This window comes from Aethalodelphis obliquidens, unplaced genomic scaffold (genome assembly GCF_003676395.1).
Source record: "Aethalodelphis obliquidens isolate GAN/ISIS:26980383/991018 unplaced genomic scaffold, ASM367639v1 scaffold3, whole genome shotgun sequence".
In the NCBI taxonomy this organism is placed as follows: domain Eukaryota; kingdom Metazoa; phylum Chordata; class Mammalia; order Artiodactyla; family Delphinidae; genus Aethalodelphis; species Aethalodelphis obliquidens.
The window spans coordinates 22,003,122-22,025,557 of record NW_020837947.1 but is presented as its reverse complement, the minus strand read 5'-3'; the positions used below and the strand labels follow the sequence as shown (position 1 = coordinate 22,025,557).

General features: G+C 39.4%; 1 protein-coding gene across 5 annotated transcripts in view; it reads left to right on the top strand.

The window, feature by feature from the left end:
- Window positions 1-4,286: 4,286 nt before the first annotated feature.
- The window catches only part of ADGRG6 (adhesion G protein-coupled receptor G6), a 136,453-nt gene continuing 118,303 nt past the window's right edge, over window positions 4,287-22,436 (top strand). Inside the window, exons 1-2 of one of the 5 annotated variants that reach the window (XM_027084910.1) lie at window positions 4,287-4,746; window positions 12,388-12,488. In XM_027084910.1, coding sequence (XP_026940711.1) covers window positions 4,745-4,746; window positions 12,388-12,488 — 103 coding nt within the window. In that variant the 5' untranslated portion in view covers window positions 4,287-4,744. Of the gene's footprint in view, window positions 4,747-4,794; window positions 5,128-12,387; window positions 12,489-22,436 lie in introns of those variants that run through there. The other 4 variants (XM_027084937.1, XM_027084928.1, XM_027084944.1 and 1 more) reach the window with 4 other exon arrangements.

Genomic DNA, 22,436 nt, shown 5'->3' with positions numbered 1-22,436 from the left:
CGGAGGGGAGCTGAGGTACAGATAAAAAGTTGAGACACAGCAGAGAAAGAGAAGCTATCTCTCCCTTCTCAGGTTGGAGGGAAGGAAGAGAGATGGTGGGGGGCGGTCCTGAGAGCAGGGAGTTAAGTGGTTTCCTGCACCCTGCCTCCCAGTTAGAGACCCAGAGAGGAGTCAAGGTCCCAGAGAGAGAAGGGCTCCTTGATGGACAGTTGTGGCCCATCAGGGAGTCAAGAAAGAGCCATAAACCTGGAGGACCTTCACCGATAACCTGTGTGAACCGATAAGCAGACAGCTTGGTACCTGCTGACACAGATAAGTCAAAGACTGCTTTCCTTCTGCACCTCACTCCCTGCCCCACCTCCCCAGCCGAAGAAAATAACAAGCCTCGTGAAAGGGGAGGGATACGATTGATTAAGGCAGAAGGAGAGATTAAAACAAAAATTGGGTTGAATTATTTACAGATTAAGGTAATGCCTTGAACAACTTTGATTTGTTAGAATAAAATTTATACACTCCTTGGCACACAGTAGAAGATCAATATAATAAAAGCTACTCCTATCCCAACTATAAATATCTTATATGGCTGTTCAAAAGGTCAATATTAACTTTTATTTACACAAAAGTAATCTTTAGTTCAGGAAAGGTAAGGATCCCACTCATCATGGGGGAGGTATGGAATCCACTTTGAGTACATTGTCAAGAGGGCTGATAATGACTCATGTGTCAATAGGGAAGGGTGAATCACACAGGTAGTGAGAAGTCTGGCATTGAACGGTTAAAATAACTGGGGCTGTGAAAAGTGAATAAGGGAAGGCTGAAGGGAGAGATGATAGCTGTCTTCAGAGGTTTGAAAGGCTTTTTGTGGAAGATAGCATGTCCTTGTTCTGAATGGAAGTTGATGGCATGATTGTTTGATCCAATCAACAGAAAGAGGAAGTTTCTCTTAGTTGAGTGTTCTTCAGTGCTAAGGATTCAAGCAGATGTTCAGTATTCATTATGTCTGGAATTCTGTCAGAGGATTCCTGTATGCAGAGGAATGTGGCCTTGTACTTTCCATTTTAGGATGATATGTGGGGCAGGCGGAGGCCACCAATATTATGAAATTCCAGGAAATATGCTGGGTGCTCTGTACCATTAGTTCACTGAGTCTGCCTGATGGTCTCATGAACTAAACACTGTAAGTGTTATTACAGATTAGCCTTATGTAGTTTACATAGTAAATTACCAGAGTTTATAGTGCCGGTAAACTACAGGACCAAGTTTTAAACCCAGGTTGTTGCATTAAAAGACGGTGTACTCGCCTCTACACACTCCATTTCCCTTTTGAAGAAAGTGAACAAATCCTTAGTTTAAGGACAGAAGTATCAAAATACACAGATTTTACTGATGTACTGACCAGTCGAAAGCACTGGCTTCTTGAAATACTTTAGCTATGATTCATGTAATTGTATAGCAATATTAGTACATACGTTTATGACTATTTAACATATAATAGCACATTAAGTATACTACTCCTGTCTTTTAGATGTATGTACATTTGTTTCCGCTACTACGATGGCTAATTTTATCTGTCCACTTGGCTGGGCCTTAGTGTTCAGGTACTTGGTCAAACATTATTCTGGATGTCTCTGTGAAGGTGTTTTTTAGATGAGATTAACATTGAAATCACTGGACTTTGAGTAAAGCATATTACTCTCCATAATGTGGGTGGGCCTCATCCCATCAGTTGAAGGCCTGAATAGAACAAAGACTGACCTCCTCCAAGAAGGAATTCTGCCAGCAGACTGCCTTTGGACGTGACTGCAACTCTTTCCTGAGTCTCCAACCTCCTGGCCTACCCTGTAGATTTTGGACTGGCACCTCATAGTCATGTGAGCCAATTTCTTAAACCTCTCTATATACATATACACATCCTGTTGTTTATGTTTCTCTGGAGAACTCTGATAAATTCAGTTATTTATATTTCTTTCTTTGCCCTTGTGTTTCCTGGTTTCTTTTAGCTTTAAAATTCTATGAGTGGAACAACTACATGTATGAGCTGGGAAGCAGATCCTTCCCCAGCTGAGCCTTCAGGTAACACCACAGCCTTAGCCAACACCTTCATTGCAGTCTCATGAGAGACACCGTACTCAGCTGTGCTCAGATTCCTGAACCTGAGAACTGCGGAATAATAAATGTTTTTTGCTTTAATAATATTCTATGAGTGGAACTTAACTTCCCTTGAGACGGTTTGGTGTAATAGACACAGATTTGAATTGCAAGACCTGGGTCCTAGCCTCTGGTCACTTGAATCTGTAGACCTGGGTCCTAGTTCCCAGTCACTTCCAGCTAGTTTGTACAGCTCTCACATCTCTGAGTCTCATTTCCCTGTCTGTAGTATGAGAGGACTAGACACTAGAACTTAAGTTTCCCTTAAGTGCTACAGTTCAATGTCTCTATTAATCACATGGTTTAGTCATCAGAGTAAATATTGATAAAAGTCACAAAAAGAACACACCCTGGATTTTCAGGCCTCTGGATTTGGTGGCAGTGTTCCAGCGTCCTTTGTGCAAGTAGCTAGCTGTCTGTGTTCAAGTCCTGCTCTACTTCTTTTTTTCCACCCCAACTGTTCTCTATCAATAGCCAATCAATGCTATGTGCATTTTTGGGCACTTCTGTGTGTGCCCCGTGTGTGGATGCGTGTCTGTGCATGTTCACAGTTCAAGCCGGGCTGCTCTGGCTCTGGATGTGCATACAGCACTGGCATTCGGTTTTGCCTCCAGCATTTTCATGGATTAACTGGAGATTCCGAAGGGGAAGGGAACGTCTTTGAGAGTTTGAGTCCTTGTTTTTCTCTTCTCATTTCCAAGGAGGTGTGTCCAGATCCCTTTGCCAGGCAGCGACTCTATAGGAGCACTGGAGGCCAGGCAGTGGACTTTCCCTACTGAGTAACTGGATTTGCATTTGCAAATCAATCCTGCTGAATGTTAGGTGAAGATCTACTCAGCCCCATGTTAATATCCCTTCATTTTTTCTTTTAAAGTGGTGCAGATTTTAAAAGGAAGCATGACTTATCTAGTCCTATCCCAGAGTCCCAGTGAAGCAGCAGGAGAGGGTTGAAGGAGGAGGATCCCAGGCCAAACTGTGGAGCAATCAGTTTGTCACTAGTCCTGCCAAGTTTTGGCTTTCACTGAATCCCTCTGCACCCACTTTCAGATTTCTCAGGCTGTTTCCACCTCATATCACAGCACAAATGCTTATTTCCAGAAGCGATCTGAACAATCCAAACCAAGGGCAATGGCAAAGCTTTAAAGTGTTTCCACTCCTTGGGGTATTTAGATGTATTTCAACAGAAGACAAAATTCTAAGGCAAAAGGATGGAACTACACGTGTCAACAAATCAGTGGGAGAAGATAGTGGGTGTATTTCTGTGGAAGGCGCGGTGGTAAGCATAGGTATATGGCGACTGCCGCCTGCTCAGCCCCCTCTTAAGGCTGGTCTTCATCCTTGGTTGGAGGGGGGGGGCTGAGGGACTCTCACCCCTTCTACCCCAGCAGAGACCAAGAGATGTGGTGATGGTATGGGGGGTCTGAGTGTGCTGTGAAGACAGACAGTTCTCACTTCACTCTGATTATTAGAAAGAAAAAGAACAAAAGAAGGGAGAGGGGAGAGAGAGATGTAAGAAAAGGAAGGAGGAGAAAAAAAAAAAAGCGACTGAAAAGTAAAAGAAAAGCAAGGCAGTGGCCCGGGAACCTGGCGGAGGGGTCCCGCGCAGACCCAGCTGGGCTGGCAGCGCAGCACCCCGGCGAGCAAGGAGAAGGTGCCCACATCCCCGCGGGCGTTCCGAGCTGCTCATTTCTCGCGAGGAGGGTCTCGCGGATTCAGGGCGCCCGGCTTTCGGGTGACCTCCGGGTCTGCCCCGCCCCGCCCCCTTCGCCGGCTGGCAGCCGCGCCGGGGCCCGGAGCCAGTCTCCCACTCCCTCCGGCCCCCGCAGCTTGCCCCTCGCTGCCAGTCTGGGGAGCGCCTCTCCCAACCCGCAGCGAGACTTCTCCCTCCTGCCCCGGGGCGGGATCCTGGGTGGGGCGGCTGCGCCCACGGGACGGTCCCCGCCGCCGAGCACCGAGGCTGGGGCCGCCCCAGGGCCGCGCGGGGCCCGGCCAGACGCCGCGCGCCGCCAGGGCAGCAGCACCTGAGCCCGCTGCCCGGGCAGAGCCTCGGCGCCGGAAGCGCGGGCCGGGTGGACGGGCCCCGGGAACAGCTCGAGCCCGCGGCGGGGGAGGGGGGGAAACGAGAGCCACAAAGGGGGTGACCACGTGCCGCCGCGCGCCAGCGGGGCCGAGGACCTACGGAAACGGACCCCTTCACCCACCCGCCCACCGCCCTGGGAGCACCCGGGGTACCCCGAGCACCCAGCACCAGCTCGAAGGCAGACCCAGCCGCTAAGCTTCAACGTTCTCGCCCTAACTTTCCTCCAACTTCTCTGTAAGGAGGAACCTGCCGCCCCGCCCGCCCCCTGGCCGCCGCGATCCGCACTTGAACTCCGCGGAGCCGGCCGTCCACCTTGCGCCACCCCGAGCGCCGGCTAGGAGCGGCTGTCGGGAAGCCCCGATGACCTCTCCAGAAAGAGCGTGAAGAAGGCTTCGGCCGCCGCGTTCGGCCCAGGCGCCAGGGCGGCTCCATCGGGGAACTCGGAGCAGCAGAGCCGGGGAAGGTGGTGGAGCATGACCGCGCGGCCCCTGGGGACCTCAGCGCAGTGATGCCGACATGTAAGTCCCCCCTTTCAGCTCAGAATTCCTTCACACCTTTACCTGTGCCTCCCCCTGCCCCACCCCAAGGGCTTTGTAAGGACTTCAACCGCATTGACGGAATAAACCGGTTTGTCTTCCCTTGGCCCCTCGAGGCACTGAGGGGTGAGCTGCTGCTGCCTGCCGGAGCTGTGACAAGTGTGTGCCGCTGGCTTTTTTCCAGCGAGAGGTAAACCTCACGTTTGGGCGGCGTAAAGCATAATAAAAAGGGCAGGGCTTCAAGAATGGGGAAAAGGTTTTGGATTCAAATTAAACAAGGAATCACCCGCGCGGCTGCTCCATCCAGGGGCCTCGCCCTGCCAAGAAGCCGCTCTCCTGGATCAGCACCTGGGGGCTTGGAAGGTACTAGTATGCCGAGAAAATGTTGACTTTACACATTGCCACCCTTGACTGTAGAAGTTATTCTTGGATCTTTGGGTTATTTGAATGGTTTAAAAAAAAAAAGCGCGCAGAAAAGGTTCACGGTGTACTTTGTAGATTAAAAAGTAATTAAAGAAGATGCCATTGAACGTGATAGGATCTGTGATGGGTCTTGTATAGAAGTTGAAGTGGGGGGTATAGGGCGATGAAACGCTTAGAGAAACCTAATGGGTTTTGCCTCTGGAATTGTCATCCAAGTGGTGAAGTGCCTCAGAGCGACCCTGCGGAAGGGCCACCGAGCACCCCCTAGCCTTCCAGAATGGAAAAAGGAAGGTTGTTCTCTGAAGGACCAAGCTTATTATTGTGGCCAACTCAGAAGTTACCTTTTCTTGTAATATGTAATTTTCCCTCTGGTGTTTTGTTTAATCTTGGGCAGACATTTTACTCCCTTCCACTAATATACAAGAGTTTCTAGAAATTGATATTCGCCCTCCCTCCCCCACCTTCTGGAGCCTTATTTATTTCCACTTAAATTTCCTCTTTCAGTGTAATACCCGGGAAGAGACAAGCCCCTCAGGCCTTTGTCCATTCCTTGCACCGTCTGCCTCCCTCCCTCCAGCACACATTTTCAAAATAGGAAAAAGGGTTAGTGCCCAGAAGCCTAGCACTTGGCAGCTCTGTTCCTGGTAGTGAGCAGTATAATTAGACAGAAACCACTTATTTTTATTAAACTGCATGTGAAGTAATTCCACACCTGTGAGTTTTAAAGTTCCATTTACCCAGTGGAATTAGCAAGGTATAACCTGAAAGAATTTATTTTGGGATACAGCCAACAGTCTCATATAAGACTTGTTCTCATATACAGGCAACACATTTTGAATGAATGTGAGTTTGTTTTAAACTTCAGTTTTTTCTGAAAATATAGTAAGGTTTTTAACAGCAGATATTTGTCTAGCTTCCTTTCAGCTTTCCTAGGTGATTTAAATCTTATGGGGAAAAAACTACGTTACACATGAAGAAAATATGAATACCAGGTTTTAAAATAAAAGATGTGAAACTGATCAACAAGTGATGTAAAAAATTTCTGGCTATGAAATTAAGTTATATAGTCCATTTGAATTCTATATGATTAAAACAATCTCATGTCATTACATAGTAAAAGCATGAATATTTAATCACATAAAATTATGGAGTTTAATACCCTGATTTGAGTTTCTTTATTGAGCTATTTTGACAGAAAGTTTTTCCATTTCTTGCCAGATTATAACCGTTTCTTTCTTCCCTTTTGCTGCTTATAATTCATATGGAATGGTTTAAGATTATCTGATTCTTTTTAGATATTAGTATGTTAGAGTATATGGAAGTAATACCAACCTTTCCAAGGTAAAGATTCCTACTATCTTGTTGAAAAACGTTCAAAAGGGAAACATAAACTATATTATCTACCTTTTAAATTTTAATTTTGATAGATTCAGATACACAAATTATTCAAGTATATTTTCTGCCTACTCCTGTGGATAGAGTATATATTGTTACACTCAAGTTCTGGAATTACAGACTTTATAAATATACTTTGGAGTTGTAGTGACTGCATATTTTTCATACCCTAAGAAATTTAATAGATTTAGCAAGACTTGCATTAATTGGTCTCAAGCTGCATGAAGCTACTGTTCCATTTATGGCTTATATAAATTACATGACATTGTGCTTTTCCAATGTGAATGGTGAATGAGGCTATTGTCTCTTGGCTTATGGGAAATATTAGAAGCTTGTAGCTTTACTGCCCAACTAGAAGCATGTCACTCTGATTTCTGGAAATAATGATTTGAAAGAGAATCAGTTTATATATTAAAAATAAACTGATAACCACTTCCTTAAACCTAACCATTTTTCTGACTGCCCATGTCATACAAGAGTTTACATCTCTGATGGGATGATCAAAAATTTCTTGATTTAGACTTTAGACTAAATAGGAAAAGACTTTGTTCAGTGTGTGTGGCATGCTTGGGCCAAAATTCCACTTCATTTCTAATGGGATGACATTATTACATTACCTACATTGGATGACATTAAGAAGCACACTGAGTGACTAGGGTGATAACATTTAAAGGACATTTCAATCATAAGTAAAAATGCCAATAAAACTTGAGTGTGCTACTTAAGTGTCATCTTACTTTCCTTTATGAGCATTCCTCAGGATGAAATTATTTGGAATGCCTTAAGGAAAACTTTAATATTGCTGTATTGAAAACATTTATAGCAGATATGAACAAGGCTTAACATATTTAGTATTGAATTGGTTAAAAAATCACATATCACTAGAAAGAAAATTATTTATAATGGAAAACTATACAAATGACTTGAATATGCCAATCTGAACAAAGGAAATCCAAATGAGACATTATTTCTTCTATCAAACTGGCAATGATTAAAGCAATAATACTCAGTAGTGATGAAAGTGTCATCAGATGAACACTGATACCCTTCAGTGTAAATGTGTATGTGTGTATTTAACTTTATTTAGAAATAGTTTTAAACCTACAGAGAAGTTGCAAAAATAACACAAAGAACAGCTGTATACTCTTTACACAGAAACACTTATTGTAAATATTTACCCCATTCATTTTATCATTTTTCTTCTTCTCTTCTCCCCTCCGCTGTCTGTACGTACGTACACACACACACACACACACACACAAACACACACATTTTTTTACTGAACCATCTGAAAGTAACTTACATTCATCAGGGCTTCAGGGTTTACTTTTTTAATTGAAATTTTAATTGAGGTATTTGTTGATTCACATGCAGTTTTAAGAAATAATACAGAGACAGCCCACGTACCCTTTACCCAGTTTCTCCCAATGGTGACATTTTGCAAAACTAAAGTACAATATCACAACCAGGATATTGATACAATACACCTCTCTTTTTCAGATTTTCCTAGTTTTACATGTATTTTTGTGTGTGTGTGTGTGTGTGTGTGTGTGTGTGTGTATTTCTCACGATTACCTTTTAATTTCATTTATGGTAAAGCCAGTTATGTACATTATAGCTCATATAAGGGTCAAGATTTGTGCAGATTTGAAGAATAAATCTTTCCGCCTTTTTGAAGTGGGGGGGGGTGAACCCAACTTAATAAAAGAAGTTACAATGAGTAATAGAATAGCACTTCTCTTTTTATTCATTGTGTAGGCTCAGGAACATGATCTTTAACCAGAAAACGAAACAAAATTGTAAGCAGGCTTGAATACACCAAATTACCATTCTTTTTACTCTGGAAGAATTAAGGTCTTCTCTGTGCTACTCCTCATGTCCCTTTCTGAAAAGATTTGCCATAGAAATACAGTTGGTATATGGAGAATGAAGTTATTTCTGACTATCGCTGATATTAAGAGAATTAGTACCATGTTAATTTCTCCACCAATTTAAAAATTTCTTCACTAATTTCTCTTTGTGACTTTTAGGGGAGTCAGTAGGAGTAAAGAGATGGAAGACAGTAGGTTTTTTAGACTTTAATGCATTTGGATTAAATGACATCTACAAGGAGTCATATTGACATTTAAAACAATTCCTATAAAAGGGTTGAATTCTAAAGCTTTCTGACACAGGATTTAAGTATTTTGTATCTTGTAGCCTATATTCATTGAAAAGGAGAGTGAGTTTGCAATAGAGTAGTAGCTTGTTTCTCAAAAAGGACAGTTGAGTTGGAAGGCAGGTGACACAGGGGGTCTTTTTGGCTCTGACACTACTGATTATGTGATCTTGGGCAAGTAGTTTAACATCATAGTTTTTTCATCTGTGAAATGATAGGTTTTATTGCATAACTTTTAGATTCTTTTCAGGTTATAGAAATCTATGACTCTTTCTACTTAAAAAATATTCTTATTCTTTTCAATAGAACTTTGAGGCCACAACTTGAGTGACACAAAATTGTACTGTGTTTTTTGTAGTTCCTGTTTAGAACCTTAGTAACCCTGTTCAGGATTTTCCATTCTTGTGAGAAAGTTGTTTAAATCCCAGGGATGTGTCTTTGCTAATTGGTCCCCTGAGAAGACATACAATGCTTTCCTTCCTCTGTTCTATTCTTAATTTATTTGTTTCTGTTCTTCAGTAAAGTGGATGAAAGGTGGTTTATGTTGGTTACAAGTTCTTGCCCTGTCCTGGGTTCCTTTTCTGTACAAAGTGATGGAGTCCTGAGAACTGGAATGCATTAAGCCCTTGGTTGTCCTTTGCAGCTCTTGTCTGACAGGATTGCAGGCAGCTTTTATAAAATAGCTTCAGGAGTGAATATGGAATTCCTAAGTGTCAGAACCTTTTATAGCAAAAAAAAGTTGCATGAGCACATGAAATAGTATTGAGTGTCGCCAAACTAATGAACATCATTCCCTGAGTATTGTTTAGAGAGCACGGGAACGTAAGAGGAGGCCACTATTCACATATTGATAACGGAGGCTTGTCATGCGCCACAAAGATTAAGAAGCTAGGAGTTCTCCTGGGCTGATACTCCTTCTATTAATATCTATAAGGCTGGCAGCCAGGCTTCACTGGTTTGCCCCTTTATTCCTCTGGGCCTCAGTTTCCTCCTCGGTGAAATGAGGAGGTTAGACTTCATCTTTGGTCCTTTAGATGATAACTTCTTTGAATATATAATTGTTCTTTTGTTTCAGAAGTACACTCATTCATCCCCAGCATGAATGGGAAACACCTCATTCATCCAGCATCAATGGGAAATGGACCCATTCTTCCAAAAAAGTGAACTTTCCATGTGACAAAAATTTACAGGCTACCCTTTTTAAAGCACTCACTAAGTTCCATGCAATGTTACATCTAGTTCTTTTTGGTGGATAATATTCTATTTACAGAAGAGAAAATAGGCTCAGAGTTTAAGTACTTGACCCTGCCCCCAAAGCACACGGTAAACAGAAGCACCAGGATGTAACTACGTGCTATTCCAGAGTTCACATCCATTATTATTACGTTATTATTAATGACTCACTATAACATCTTGCTTCTTGTAAACAGTAACACTGATTTTAATTTCAAATATTTTGGATGGATGTATTTGAAAACATACCTTCTATACAAAAATCCTCTATTATTATTGTTTTTAAAAAATTTTCATTGGAGTATAGTTGATTTACAATGTTGTGCAAAAATGCTCTTTAGGACGTAGCCTTTTTCTCATGTAGAAATTCCCCTAGGAGCTGCATGATGCTGGAGCTTGTAGTTTGGTGAATATAAAAACATGTCCTGAGTATCAGATACTATTTTAAATTTCTGTAATAATGGCATACATGAATAATCCATTTCTTCTCTGTTCTAAGTGGATCCCAGAAGTAGCCACAAAGTTAATAGATTGGTTTTGGCTTATAACATTGATCCTATTATCTGTTCCTGGTTCAGTCCTTTCTTTTGGTTTTGCTGTTGACAGAATAACCACACTTATATTAGAATGCTCAGGATGGTAGTAAAAATAAAAATAGCTAATATTTATTGAGTACTTGCTGAATGTTAGGCATATTTCTTAAATGACATGATTTGATTTAATCCTCCAGCTGCTCCATAGACTAGATTCTATTGTTCCTCTTTTACAGGTGAAAACTAGAGGCACAAGGTGGTGAAGTCAATTTTCCAAGGGTTGCATAGTTCATAAGTAGCAAACCCAGGTCTGTCTGACTCTAGATCTTGTTCTCTTTGTAACTTAAGTAGTCTCTAACAGTAAAAGACAGATTGAAAATGCAGGCTTAAGGCAAATGCAAGAATCAGTTTGATGTCTATTTTTGCTTATTCAAGTATTTCTCTTACAACTTTCTGGTTTTCTATTTAGTATTATACATTTTATTCCAGATAAGCAACCTTCAGGAAAAAAGTTATTACTGTGGCCCTAAAGTATCTTATTAGTTGCTCCTCTTTTTAGAAATAAAATGACTCTCGATTACCACTTACAATCAAAGTAACTCTCTTTGGGGATTTTAAGATCTGGAGGTTTCTTACTGCTACTCACCTGTTCTTCCTGCCTCATGACTCTTCTGCTCACCAGTTCATCTTTTTGTGACTGACTTTTGCAGCTGCTGCCCCCTTCAGTGGTTTGCCTTTTTTGATAGGGCTGAGTCAATGAAAAGTATCACACCACTGTCTGAAGCCAAGATAATATGTATGTCCCCATCTAAATCATTAAGTATAATTGTGAGTTTAAAGATGACACTGTTGGACTTCCCTGGTGGCACAGTGGTTAAGAATCTGCCTGCCAATGCAGGGGCCATGGGTTCGATCCCTGGTCCAGGAAGATCCCACATGCCTCTGAGCAACTAAGCTCGTGCACCACAACTACTGAGCCTGCGAGGCACAACTACTGAGCCCACGTGCCACAACAACTGAAGCCCGTGCGCCTAGAGCTGGTGCTCTGCAACAACAGAAGCCACAGCAATGGGAAGTCCACGCACCACAACGAAGAGTAGCCCCCCTCACTGCAACTAGAGAAAGCCTGCGTGCAGCAACAAAGACCCAACACAGCCAAAAATAAATAAATAAAAATTTAAAAATGTTTTTAAAAAAATGAGACTCTTGTACGGAGAATTATTTGAGAGTTTTCAAAGCAGCACCTCTCCATCTAATGTCATTTATTAGTTTCTATAATACTTGGTGTTTACTAGCCATTTAAAAACTTTGATAGCTATTATATATAAAGAAATTAATCTTTTTAGAATGTTAGTGCTTCTGTACTTAATTTTAGGGGAAGGAAGAAAGTTTGGGCATTTTAATTTAAATATTTCCATTTGTGAAGCAGCAGATGTTATAAAATGAAAACGTTTCCCTAGAGCCTAAATTTCTGGGAGATTATAGAAGAGGTTGATAAAAACATCCTCTTGCTACTCAGATGGGCATGTGACTGGTGATGCTGAAGGTTGATGCCGAAATAGTTTTTTTTTTTTATAAGTGATTTTTATCTTGTATTATCTGAATACTTCCCCATCTTCATGAAGAAATCGTCTATTATATATTCATTGATAAGGAAGGTGCCACCAAGTGACAAATAAAATGCATGGATTTTTCTCTTTTGCCTAATTAGCTTAAAGGGGATGCTTAGTTTATCATCTTCAAAGTTTCTTTTTTTTATTTGGAAGCAAGGCTGAATCTGAAGGTTCCTATTTTCCAGTACCTGCTGGAAACCTACAGATTTTATTAACCGAATGCCTTACTGAATCTAAGTGTCCTGACTGTTGCTTTTTTCCATGACAGGATGTTTCACTCAGGCCGAATGTGGAGCTGTCATTCGAAATGGAAGCCAAGTTCTCTTTTGTTCTTATTTGCTTTATATATTGTGTATGTTCCTCCCTCAGGTAAGTAAGACTCTTTTTCTTTCAAACTCAGAATTTAATAATGATTACATTGCCTTCAGTGTAAGTGTGCCTCTTATTTGTTGATGTTTTCTGTCTTTACAGGCTTTTTCTGTCCATGGCCTCTCATTCCTCTTTAATTATGTGTGAATTCTATTACTTTGATCATTGTTTTATTTTCTAATGAGTGTATTTCTTTAATCTTAGCCACATTTCTTTTAGTTTTATTTATCTCGCCCATATTGAATGATGAGATAGCTACATATCTGACATTAAAAATGTGCTAGCTGTTTCTTCTACGGTTGAATAAATATACAGTACTTAATTCTCTCTCTTTTCAAGTTTTCATTCAGTTCTTTATGAAAAGTAAAGTATAGGCTTTGCTATTTTTATTTATTGCCAAGTATCAGACAGGAATTTGAAATTAAGTTTTTAGATCATGAAGGTTATTTAGTTGACTTAAAATGCTGTGACAAAGTTAATTTTAATTACAGTACATTTGGAATGAAAATATTTAATTTTTAAAAAGAGTACAATTTTTTTCTCAACTTTGAAATAAGACCTTTTTAGCTGTTATTGAAAGCCAGATTTTTCTATAAACAGCTAATTATATGAATGAGCCAATAAGAACTTGAGGAATGTGAGTGATCTTTAAAAGTTATCTGGTTTTGTTACTTGAGCAAACTGCATTTTTCTTAAGCCCATTTTGTTTTACACTTTTTATTTTTTTTACTGTTGCCTTTATTCAGTTTATTATATTTTCCTTTAGAATGAAGTCATTACTCCTGAAGCCTTATGTATTGATTACTTGGGATTTACTCAAGATTTTATACATTCCACGTTTATAACATACCTGTATGTTATTATAAATAATACATTTAACAAATCTGGAAATAGATTATCTGCTAAAATTGCTAATTCATGGATCAAGATATTTAACTAGTGTTTAATATACAAATACTTTTTTTCCAAGCCATCAGGTAGTTTCAGCTACTTACTTGGGAAATCCCTGGTACTTGTTTACTGGCTTCAAAACAAAATTGATCTTTGAGTGGTTTTTTTGGTGTATTTGTTTCAATTTCCTTATAAAGTCTATCTTTCTGTTACTTTCATTGCCAGAAAGAGGAAGCACACTTGTAAAGAGATCTGAAAATTATATATACATTAGATTTTTATCATGTACAGTGTTGAATTATTTCTTAACTTTCAAAAGTGACCCTCCAGGAGCCAATTACATGATGTAAGATAAATTATGAGATTAAAATTCATTTTTGTTAGGTCATAGCATTTGTAAATTTTCAAGGCTTCTTCAAACCTGAAATTGGGACTTTTTATTTTAGATGTCAACATTTTATTTGGTATATGCACCTTCATTATTTTAATCATTTGAATAAATGAAACACATGTTTTTAGACTAAGTAAATGGGGTCAACTGGGCTGAGACTAGGATGGGGCAAGGGAAGCACCTGGGATGTAAAATTTAAGGAGGTGCTCATTCGCAAGGGCATGGGAATCAAAGTACTTAAATGTGTTTTTAAGTTACTGTCTGACACAAGAAATCTTTTAAAAAATTTCTTTTATTACCCCACATGTTGTGTGCATCACCTAAGGCTTTGTGACAGATAGTTACCTGTGTTTTCTCATGAAGCCAGAATGTTTTGTGTCTATATATCTTAAATATGACTCACTTAAAATGCCACCACCTCCCACATGAATATTTGAACTCACAGAAATACATTAGGGGCTATTATTGGCATTTTAATATCAAAATTGTGCCTTATAAGTAACTCGGTGTAGGATTTGTTAAAATAATGCATATTGAAACTTTAGCTATATCTAATTTTCAGAGTCCTATCTTTCAATCATGGTGAAATACCACTATATTTTTGAAGAACATCTGGTACTTAACTGTGATTTATGTCTCTGTATAGGCAATCTTTGACTTTTTTCACTTCTCTGGATGACCCCTAGGTGATCTCATCGAATCCAGTGGCTTTCAGTGGCATCTTGACGCCAGTGTCTCCTCAGTCTTTATCTTTGTACCCGGCCCCTTCTTGGACCCAGAGTCATTTCTTGGGTTGCTTATTCTCATACACTTGGATATATAATAGTCCTCAGACTTCACATGTGTGAACAGGGTTCTTTTTTCTTTATATTAACTTTTTAAAAACATTTATTTATTATTGGCTGCGTTGGGTCTTCGTGGCTGCATGCAAGATTTCTCTAGTTGCGGTGCGCGGGCTACTCATTGCAGTGGCTTCCCTTTGTTGCGGAGCACCTGCTCTAGGCTCACAGGCTTCAGTAGCTGTGACTCGCAGGCTCCAGAGCGCAGCCTCAATAGTTGTGGCGCACAGGATTAGTTGCTCTGTGGCATGCGGGATCTTCCCGGACCAGGGCTTGAACCCATGTCCCCTGTGTTGGCAGGTGGATTCTTAATCACTGTGCCACCAGGGAAGCCCTGAACAAGATTCTTGATCCCTACCTCCGATCCTCAAATCTGCTTCACTCTCATGCATTACAGTGCATCCTACTATCCTGCTAGTCTCTCCTACAGTCACTGTGTTTCAGATACATGTCCTTTCTATTCCTTAACCATGCTTTCTTAGTACCCTCTTCTCCCTAATCCACATGCGCCTGGTTCTTTTTTGATACTCAGGTCTTAATTATTACCATCTCAGATAAGTCTGCCTATCCCCCAATTCAAAGGAGTCCCCTTATCACTCTCATTTCACCCTTTAGGGATAATCTATTGATTTTGGTTACTCTCTTGGTTGTTAATATTTTGTTAATTTGACTGTGTAGCTGGGTTAGAGGGTTGGCAAAACCTCTTGATTGTTAAGCTTGACACTTAGTTCAGATGAGTAAAAATTAGGATCCTGTAGTTTAATTCTGATAATATCCACAATTTAACTCATAAAATAGAACTGCAATGTTAAATCTTCTAGGTAAGTTAACATTTGTAGTTTCGTGGACATTTACAATTTTAAAAAGTAGTATAGAAACAGAATACCTTGTCTCTTGATAGGTGATGAATATAACTTTTTTTTTTTGCGTTACGCGGGCCTCACTGTTGTGGCCTCTCCCGTTGCGGAGCACAGGCTCCGGACGCACAGGCTCAGCGGCCATGGCTCACGGGCCCAGCCGCTCCGCAGCATGTGGGATCTTCCTGGACTGGGGCACACACCCGTGTCCCCTGCATTGGCAGGCGGACTCTCAACCACTGCGCCACCAGGGAAGCCCTGGATATAACTTTTAATAAGAACTACAGCAAAATAACATTTGAATATTTAAACCGGTCCCACAGAAGTACAAATTACAAAATACGATTGTTTTTTACCCACTAGCTTGACAGTATTTAGAAAGGTTGATAGCATCCAGTATTATTAAAGTTTAGGTAAAGAAGACACACTAACACTGTTGGCTCTGTCTTTTGGGAGAGTAATTGGGCAATATTTTTTTAGAGTAAGAATGTGTATTTTCTTTAACATATCACTCCCACATGTACGCATCTATCCTATAGAAATAAAACCCATAAATATATAGAGAAATATGTACCCATATGTTAACTGTAGCATTGTTATAGCAAACAATTGGTAAAGACTCTGATTGTTCATCAACAAGGGAATGGTTGTGTAAATTATTTTATATTCATACCATGCAATACTGTGTAGCCATTCAAAACTATGTATATTGGCTTGGAAAGATAATAAAGTTAAGTTAAAAAGCAAATTACAGAACAATATAAGATTATCCTAGATTTGTAATAAGTTGTACTACAAAACTGGGATTATTATGTGTGTATACTTTTGTGTAAGACTGTATAAACATTAATAAAACATGGAATGATACACATCAGGTTTTAAAATGGGTTATCACAGGGGCGTAAAGTGGATTATCTCAGGGTGGGAGTGAGAAGGGGGAAGGTGATGGAACTTAATACAACTCTGAATGATTTGCCTTGTTACAATGAACATGTATTACTGTAGGAATTTGGGAAAACAAAAAAATCCTAATAAGATTCCTTGGTATTAAAAACAGAAGCCCCATTAAAAAAACTGCCAGAGGGCTTCCCTGGTGGCGCAGTGGTTGAGAGTCCGCCTGCTGATGCAGGGGACATAGGTTCGTGCCCCGGTCCAGGAAGATCCCACATGCCGCGGAGCGGCTGGGCCCGTGAGCCATGGCCGCTGAGCCTGCGCGTCCGGAGCCTGTGCTCCGCAACGGGAGGGGCCCCAACAGTGAGAGGCCCGCGTACCGCAAAAATAAATAAATAAATAAATAAAAATAAAAAAACTGCCAGAGAGACTGTTGACATGTATGAATATTATACTTTTATAAGTATGGTTATAATGCTAGTCATGTAACCGTTACTCCGACTCTTCCTTCACTTGATATGAATCTCTAAAAGTTGTTTCAAGTAAGAACCTCTTTTTATGTAACGTGACACACTATGATCTGAAGATGAATGATGATATCTCAAGCAGACAGAAGGTTGTGGCTTCAAACAAAGTGGGAAACAGACAGCCAAGAGCCAACGGATTCCTTAGCAACCAGGAGCCTGTTTCCACACAGATAGCCTTAGTCACGAGCACTGAGGGAGGAGCCTCCCTTCTCTTCCGAAAATTGATGACATCAGCAGATTATTTCAAAGCTCAATGTTATTCTGATAGTTATGATACATCAACAGCTAAAAGGGGAAATGTTTCTGAAAGTACAATCTGGCCTGAATTGTGTGCTTTCTAACCCATAGGATAGCACGGTTCTGGAAGGCAGATGATTGGACTAATCTTGTGCTTTTTTTGGTTTGTGTGTTAATTTTACTCATGATCATCAATTACATTACAGTTTGTATTGGAGTGTTAGACATCTTTTATACATATTTTTATATGCAATCAAATGACTTTCGAATGCATAGAAAAATAATCCCTTTATAAATCTGCCAGGTTTTTCTTCTAGCCGTTTTAACATTAATATGTCATTAATTACTAAATAAGTATATTTGAAAGGTCAAAAATAAGGCTCTAGTTGTGCAAACTATTCTTATTAAGTGAAGAAAGAGCCAGAGTAATGCTTAAGTGACTAACAGAAAACTATAATATATGACAATAAATATTTGTGGGGGTTTTTTCCAGTTAGGGTCAAAGTGCTCCAAATTACTGTCTGAAGCTTTCAGCTAAAAGGCTGTTTTCCCATTCTACACTTCAGATTAGAGGAGCCAATGTGATTGAATAAGCAAACCTTAGAAAGTTGTATACAGAAGTTTCTTTGATGCGTCTTCCCTGTAGATAATTGCCTGCCTTCATATACCTTTAAGATGATCTGATTTTGATGTAGGTAAATATGAAATCCTACATTGGGGTCATAAAGTCAATTACGTAAATGTGGAATGAGGGTGACTCATCTTGTCACCACACTGTCTCAAGTGACTAAGCAGTGTGATGAGGCCTCCAGTGAAACTGACACCATGTAGGAATTAAGCATGAGGAAGAGTGAGGTGTTAGCAAAGAGTCTTCCCCTTTGCTGGTCAGATCACGCTCGCCTCCAGGCATGGTTGTTATCCTTTAGAGAGAGTTCATAAACAGAGTACCTAGACCAGGCAGATGAGCCTGGTGATGAGTCTCGAGCAGTCTGAGGAATGTTTCAGAGCATCTGTCTCCACTGTTACGTGAAGCCTTTGTGGGGCTGGGTTGCAGCGGTGGACCCATGCCCTTTGAGTCAGCCACCACATTGTTGCTTTGGTGTAACAATTTGGTTTCTTTTGAAAGATAAAAATCTTGCTGAATTAAAAAAATCGATTTAAATGGCACATTTACTTTGGAATAGTGATGTCAGTAAGAATGCGATAGTGGTCTTTAGATGTTTGAAAAGTGGTCATTTGGACGTGAAAACAGACGTAGTCTAAGTATTTTTGGGTTGATGCTCCAAATGACTCAGTAACTGGTTGCCAAAAGATAGAGCCAGCTGACCTTCGAAATCGCCATCACTGGTGATGAAGAAGGTATGAAGAAGGAGTCTTCATTTTGAAGAGGAATTTGTACTAAAAACCATGAAGGCCTCCTCAGCCTACAGTTTAATCATAGAGTGAGTGTGTGTGTGTTATAGAACTTTTGTGGTTTTTTTTTTTTGATCCCTCACACCCTCCTTTGGTAACTGTAAGGTTGTTTTCCATGTCTGCGAGGCTGTCTCTGTTTTGTAAGTAAGTTCATTAGTACTGTTTTTTCAGATCCCACATATAAGTGATATCATATGATATTTGCCTTTGTCTGATTTACTTCACTTAGTACGATAAAGAGCCTGTTTTCTTGATGTACACATTCTCTTAATAGTTACCTCAAAAGCTTCTTCTGTGTGTATTTCCTTTCAATTTTAGCAGGTAAGCTCTATACTCAATTAGAGATTGGGAAGGTAACTTTCTTAGAAAAGATAAACCTGGGGAACTCTAGACTTTGGCAGGTACAAAATTTTCTGCCACTTTCAAATTAATAATTCTTTATGGAGTTTTCCTTTTATTTTCAGCAAGTAGAATATGTGCTTTTTGGCACCATTCTTCCTAAGATTTCAGTGTCATAGTGTTTAGTAAATTAAAAATGTGGAAAAGAACAAAATGGAAAAGAACCAAGGAGAGAGGAAAAAAAACTTATTCCAGATTTAATGAGTAAATATGATTTATAAGGTGGGGCAGCAGGGTAGGAAAGTAAGGAGGGTAGATGACAAAATATATTAATCTGACAATGAGCACGAAGTCACAATATTGTAAACATCTTTTCCCCTTCACTGAACAAAGATGATTAAACACCTGAAAAAAAAAAAATGAGGTCATTTGCCAGCACATGGGTGGTGGCTATCACCAGTTCAGATGAACCTATTTAACCATTACCAAAAAAAAAACCTCTCAGTGAGGAATAAAGTAATCCAGTGGGAACTGTGTTACTACTGTATTTCTATGGTTAAGACTAATTATCTTGATTTTTTTTCAAAAATTGTTAAAACTATTTATAGCCAATTAATCTTTTTAGATGAGAGCTCCTTTGTCAGGAAAATAATTTGGATTATTTGATGTCAAAATATCTTGGTTTACAGTTATTCCTAAACCAGGCTCATCTTAAACTTGTGGTTTAAAAATCATACACTTTTATAAAAAATTACAGAATTTTCTCTAATAAATCAACTATTATGAGTCAAAAAAGATGCCTCTGCTAATACATTCTGCTCCCAGCTTGGTGCTGCTAGTTTAGATAACAGGAAGAGAGAAACTGTTGGCAGTAGAGCCAGGTGATGGATTGTGTCAACCCCCTTGAAAATCAAAAATTTTTTCATCTCTTTAATTATAAAATTACACTAATCACTATTATTGGACTATGCAAAGCTATAATAATGAGTTAATGCTTATGATTTTTACAAATACGTAAACAAAATGGTATTTTTAGAAGATTCTTTACCTGGTTGAAACTTAAAGAGTACTGTTAAAGTAAAATACAGATCTGAAAAAAAGAAAATACTCTTAATGGGAATACAGTATTAATCACTGCTTTTAAACACATCCACAGTTTCTTCCTTCCTTTTTTTTTTTTTTGCCTTAAATATATGCACAGAAATATGGCATTATATACAGCTAATACTGGCCTCAATTGAGTATAAGTAACAGTTTTACTGGGTTACTGACTTTAATGAAGAGAATCTTAAGACAGAAAATGAGGGTTTTCAAGTCATAGTGATTTGATTGTCTTCAGTACTGATGCTACAGGGGGTGAGGAAAGCTAGAAAGCTAGACTTATAGAGATATTTTGCCTCCATATTGGGTTTTTTAGAGAGAATGAACTCCTAAGTATATACACTAAGGCATCATGGAATATGGTCCCCACTTCTTCCTGAATTCTCCTAATCGGTGTCTCCTGGCTGGGTCATCAGAGGTGAAAATTAGGTTTTTACTTGGACTGCTAATCTCATCTCTCTTTAGAATGGTAATCTGAAAATCTGTTACTTGTAGTAAGTTCATGACCAAAAAATTTCTGTAACAATACTGATGAAGTACAAATATATCAATAAACAATAAGCTCTGTGATTCTCTCAGAGCCTTTGCTAGCTTGACATAGGACTTTCCTTCCAGTTCAGTAAGCCCTGATACTTTCATTGGTGTTTGTTTAGGACTCTCATTACTTCTCATCATCTGACTTGCTTACCTGTCTCTCACACACACATATTAGAGAGGTCTGACTTTTTCAGTAACTGTTTCAGAGGAAAGTTCTCTCTGAATTTGCAACAATTACTTTTTAAAAAGAATTGACATGTAACTTTATACTATGCGACTGTTTCTTATATTTAAGGTCCTGTCGGTTTACAGACATGATGCTGTGATTGTAATGCCACAGAAGAGGTTTTCAGTAAATGTGTAGTGAATGAATCAAATTGCTTTCCACGCTGCCCTTTTGTGACTTTGGATTTTCCTTACCAAAGTGAGTCTAGCAGATCTAACTGTTAGGTATTCTTAATCAGAACCTTTTCCCTCCCCCAATATTATTAAAGTAAATCAAACATTTGTGACAGCATTATAATACTTAATGGAGTTGCAGAGAACATAGTTAGCATGCTACTTTTAAGTGCATTTAAAAGCTGAGGGCTATGTCACAATAATACCATAATATTTGAGCGTTTCACATGTGTGTGTGTATCAGACTCTTTTCAAAGTCCTGGCTATGCAGAGCTAAATCATGATCCTTAAACTCAAGAAGTTTTAGTGTTGATAAGGAGACTGACATGAGACAAATAGGAAGCACTGTGATATGTGGTCTTAATAGAATTGTGACTGTGATATCAAGGGATAACAGAAGAGATCTCAGAAAAGTTTGCACAGAAGAGATAATGTTAAAACTGCATCTTCTACCAGGGGTGATGAAAAAATACTTACAAAATCACATGGCTTTGTCATTGACCATTTGAAGAGCTTTCCCTGTAATCAGATTGGATGGCTGGCTGTAAAAACTGATTGCAAGCCAAAGCAATCTTGAGAAAGAAAAACGGAGCTGGAGGAATCCCTGACTTCAGACTATACTACAAAGTTACAGTAATCAAGACAGTATGGTACTGGCACAAAAACAGAAATATCAATCAATGGAACAGGATAGAAAGCCCAGAGATAAACCCACACATGTATGGTCACCTTATTTTTGATAAAGGAAGCAAGAATATACAATGGAGAAAACACAGCTTCTTCAATAAGTTGTGCTGGGAAAACTGGAAAGCTACATATAAAATAATGAAATTAGAACACACCCTAACACCATACACAAAAATAAACTCAAAATGGATTAAATACCTAAATGTAAGGCCAGACACTGTAAAACTCTTAGAGAAAAACATAAGCGGAACACTCTATGACATAAATCACAGCAAGATCCTTTTTGACCCACCTCCTAGAGAAATGGAAATAAAAACAAAAATAAACAGATGGGACCTAATGAAACTTGAAAGCTTTTGCACAGCAAAGGAAACCCTAAACAAGATGAAAAGACAACCCACAGAATGAGAGAAAATATTTGCAAACATAGCAACTGACAAAGGATATTTTAATCTCCAAAATATATAAGCGGCTCAATATCAAAAAAACAAACAACCCAATCCAAAAATGAGCAGAAGATCTAAATAGACATTTCTCCAAAGAAGATATACAGATTGCCAACAAACACATGAAAGGATGCACAACATCACTAATCATTAGAGAAATGCAAGTCAAAACTACAATGAGGCATCACTTCACACCAGTCGGAATGGCCATCACCAAAAAGTCTACAAACAATAAATGCTGGAGAGGGTGTGGAGAAAAGGGAACCCTCTTGCACTGTTGGGAGGAATGTAAATTGGTACAGCCACTATGGAGAACAGTATGGATGTTCCTTAAAAAAGTAAACATAGAGTTACCATATGACCCAGCAATTCCACTAGTGGGCATATACCCTA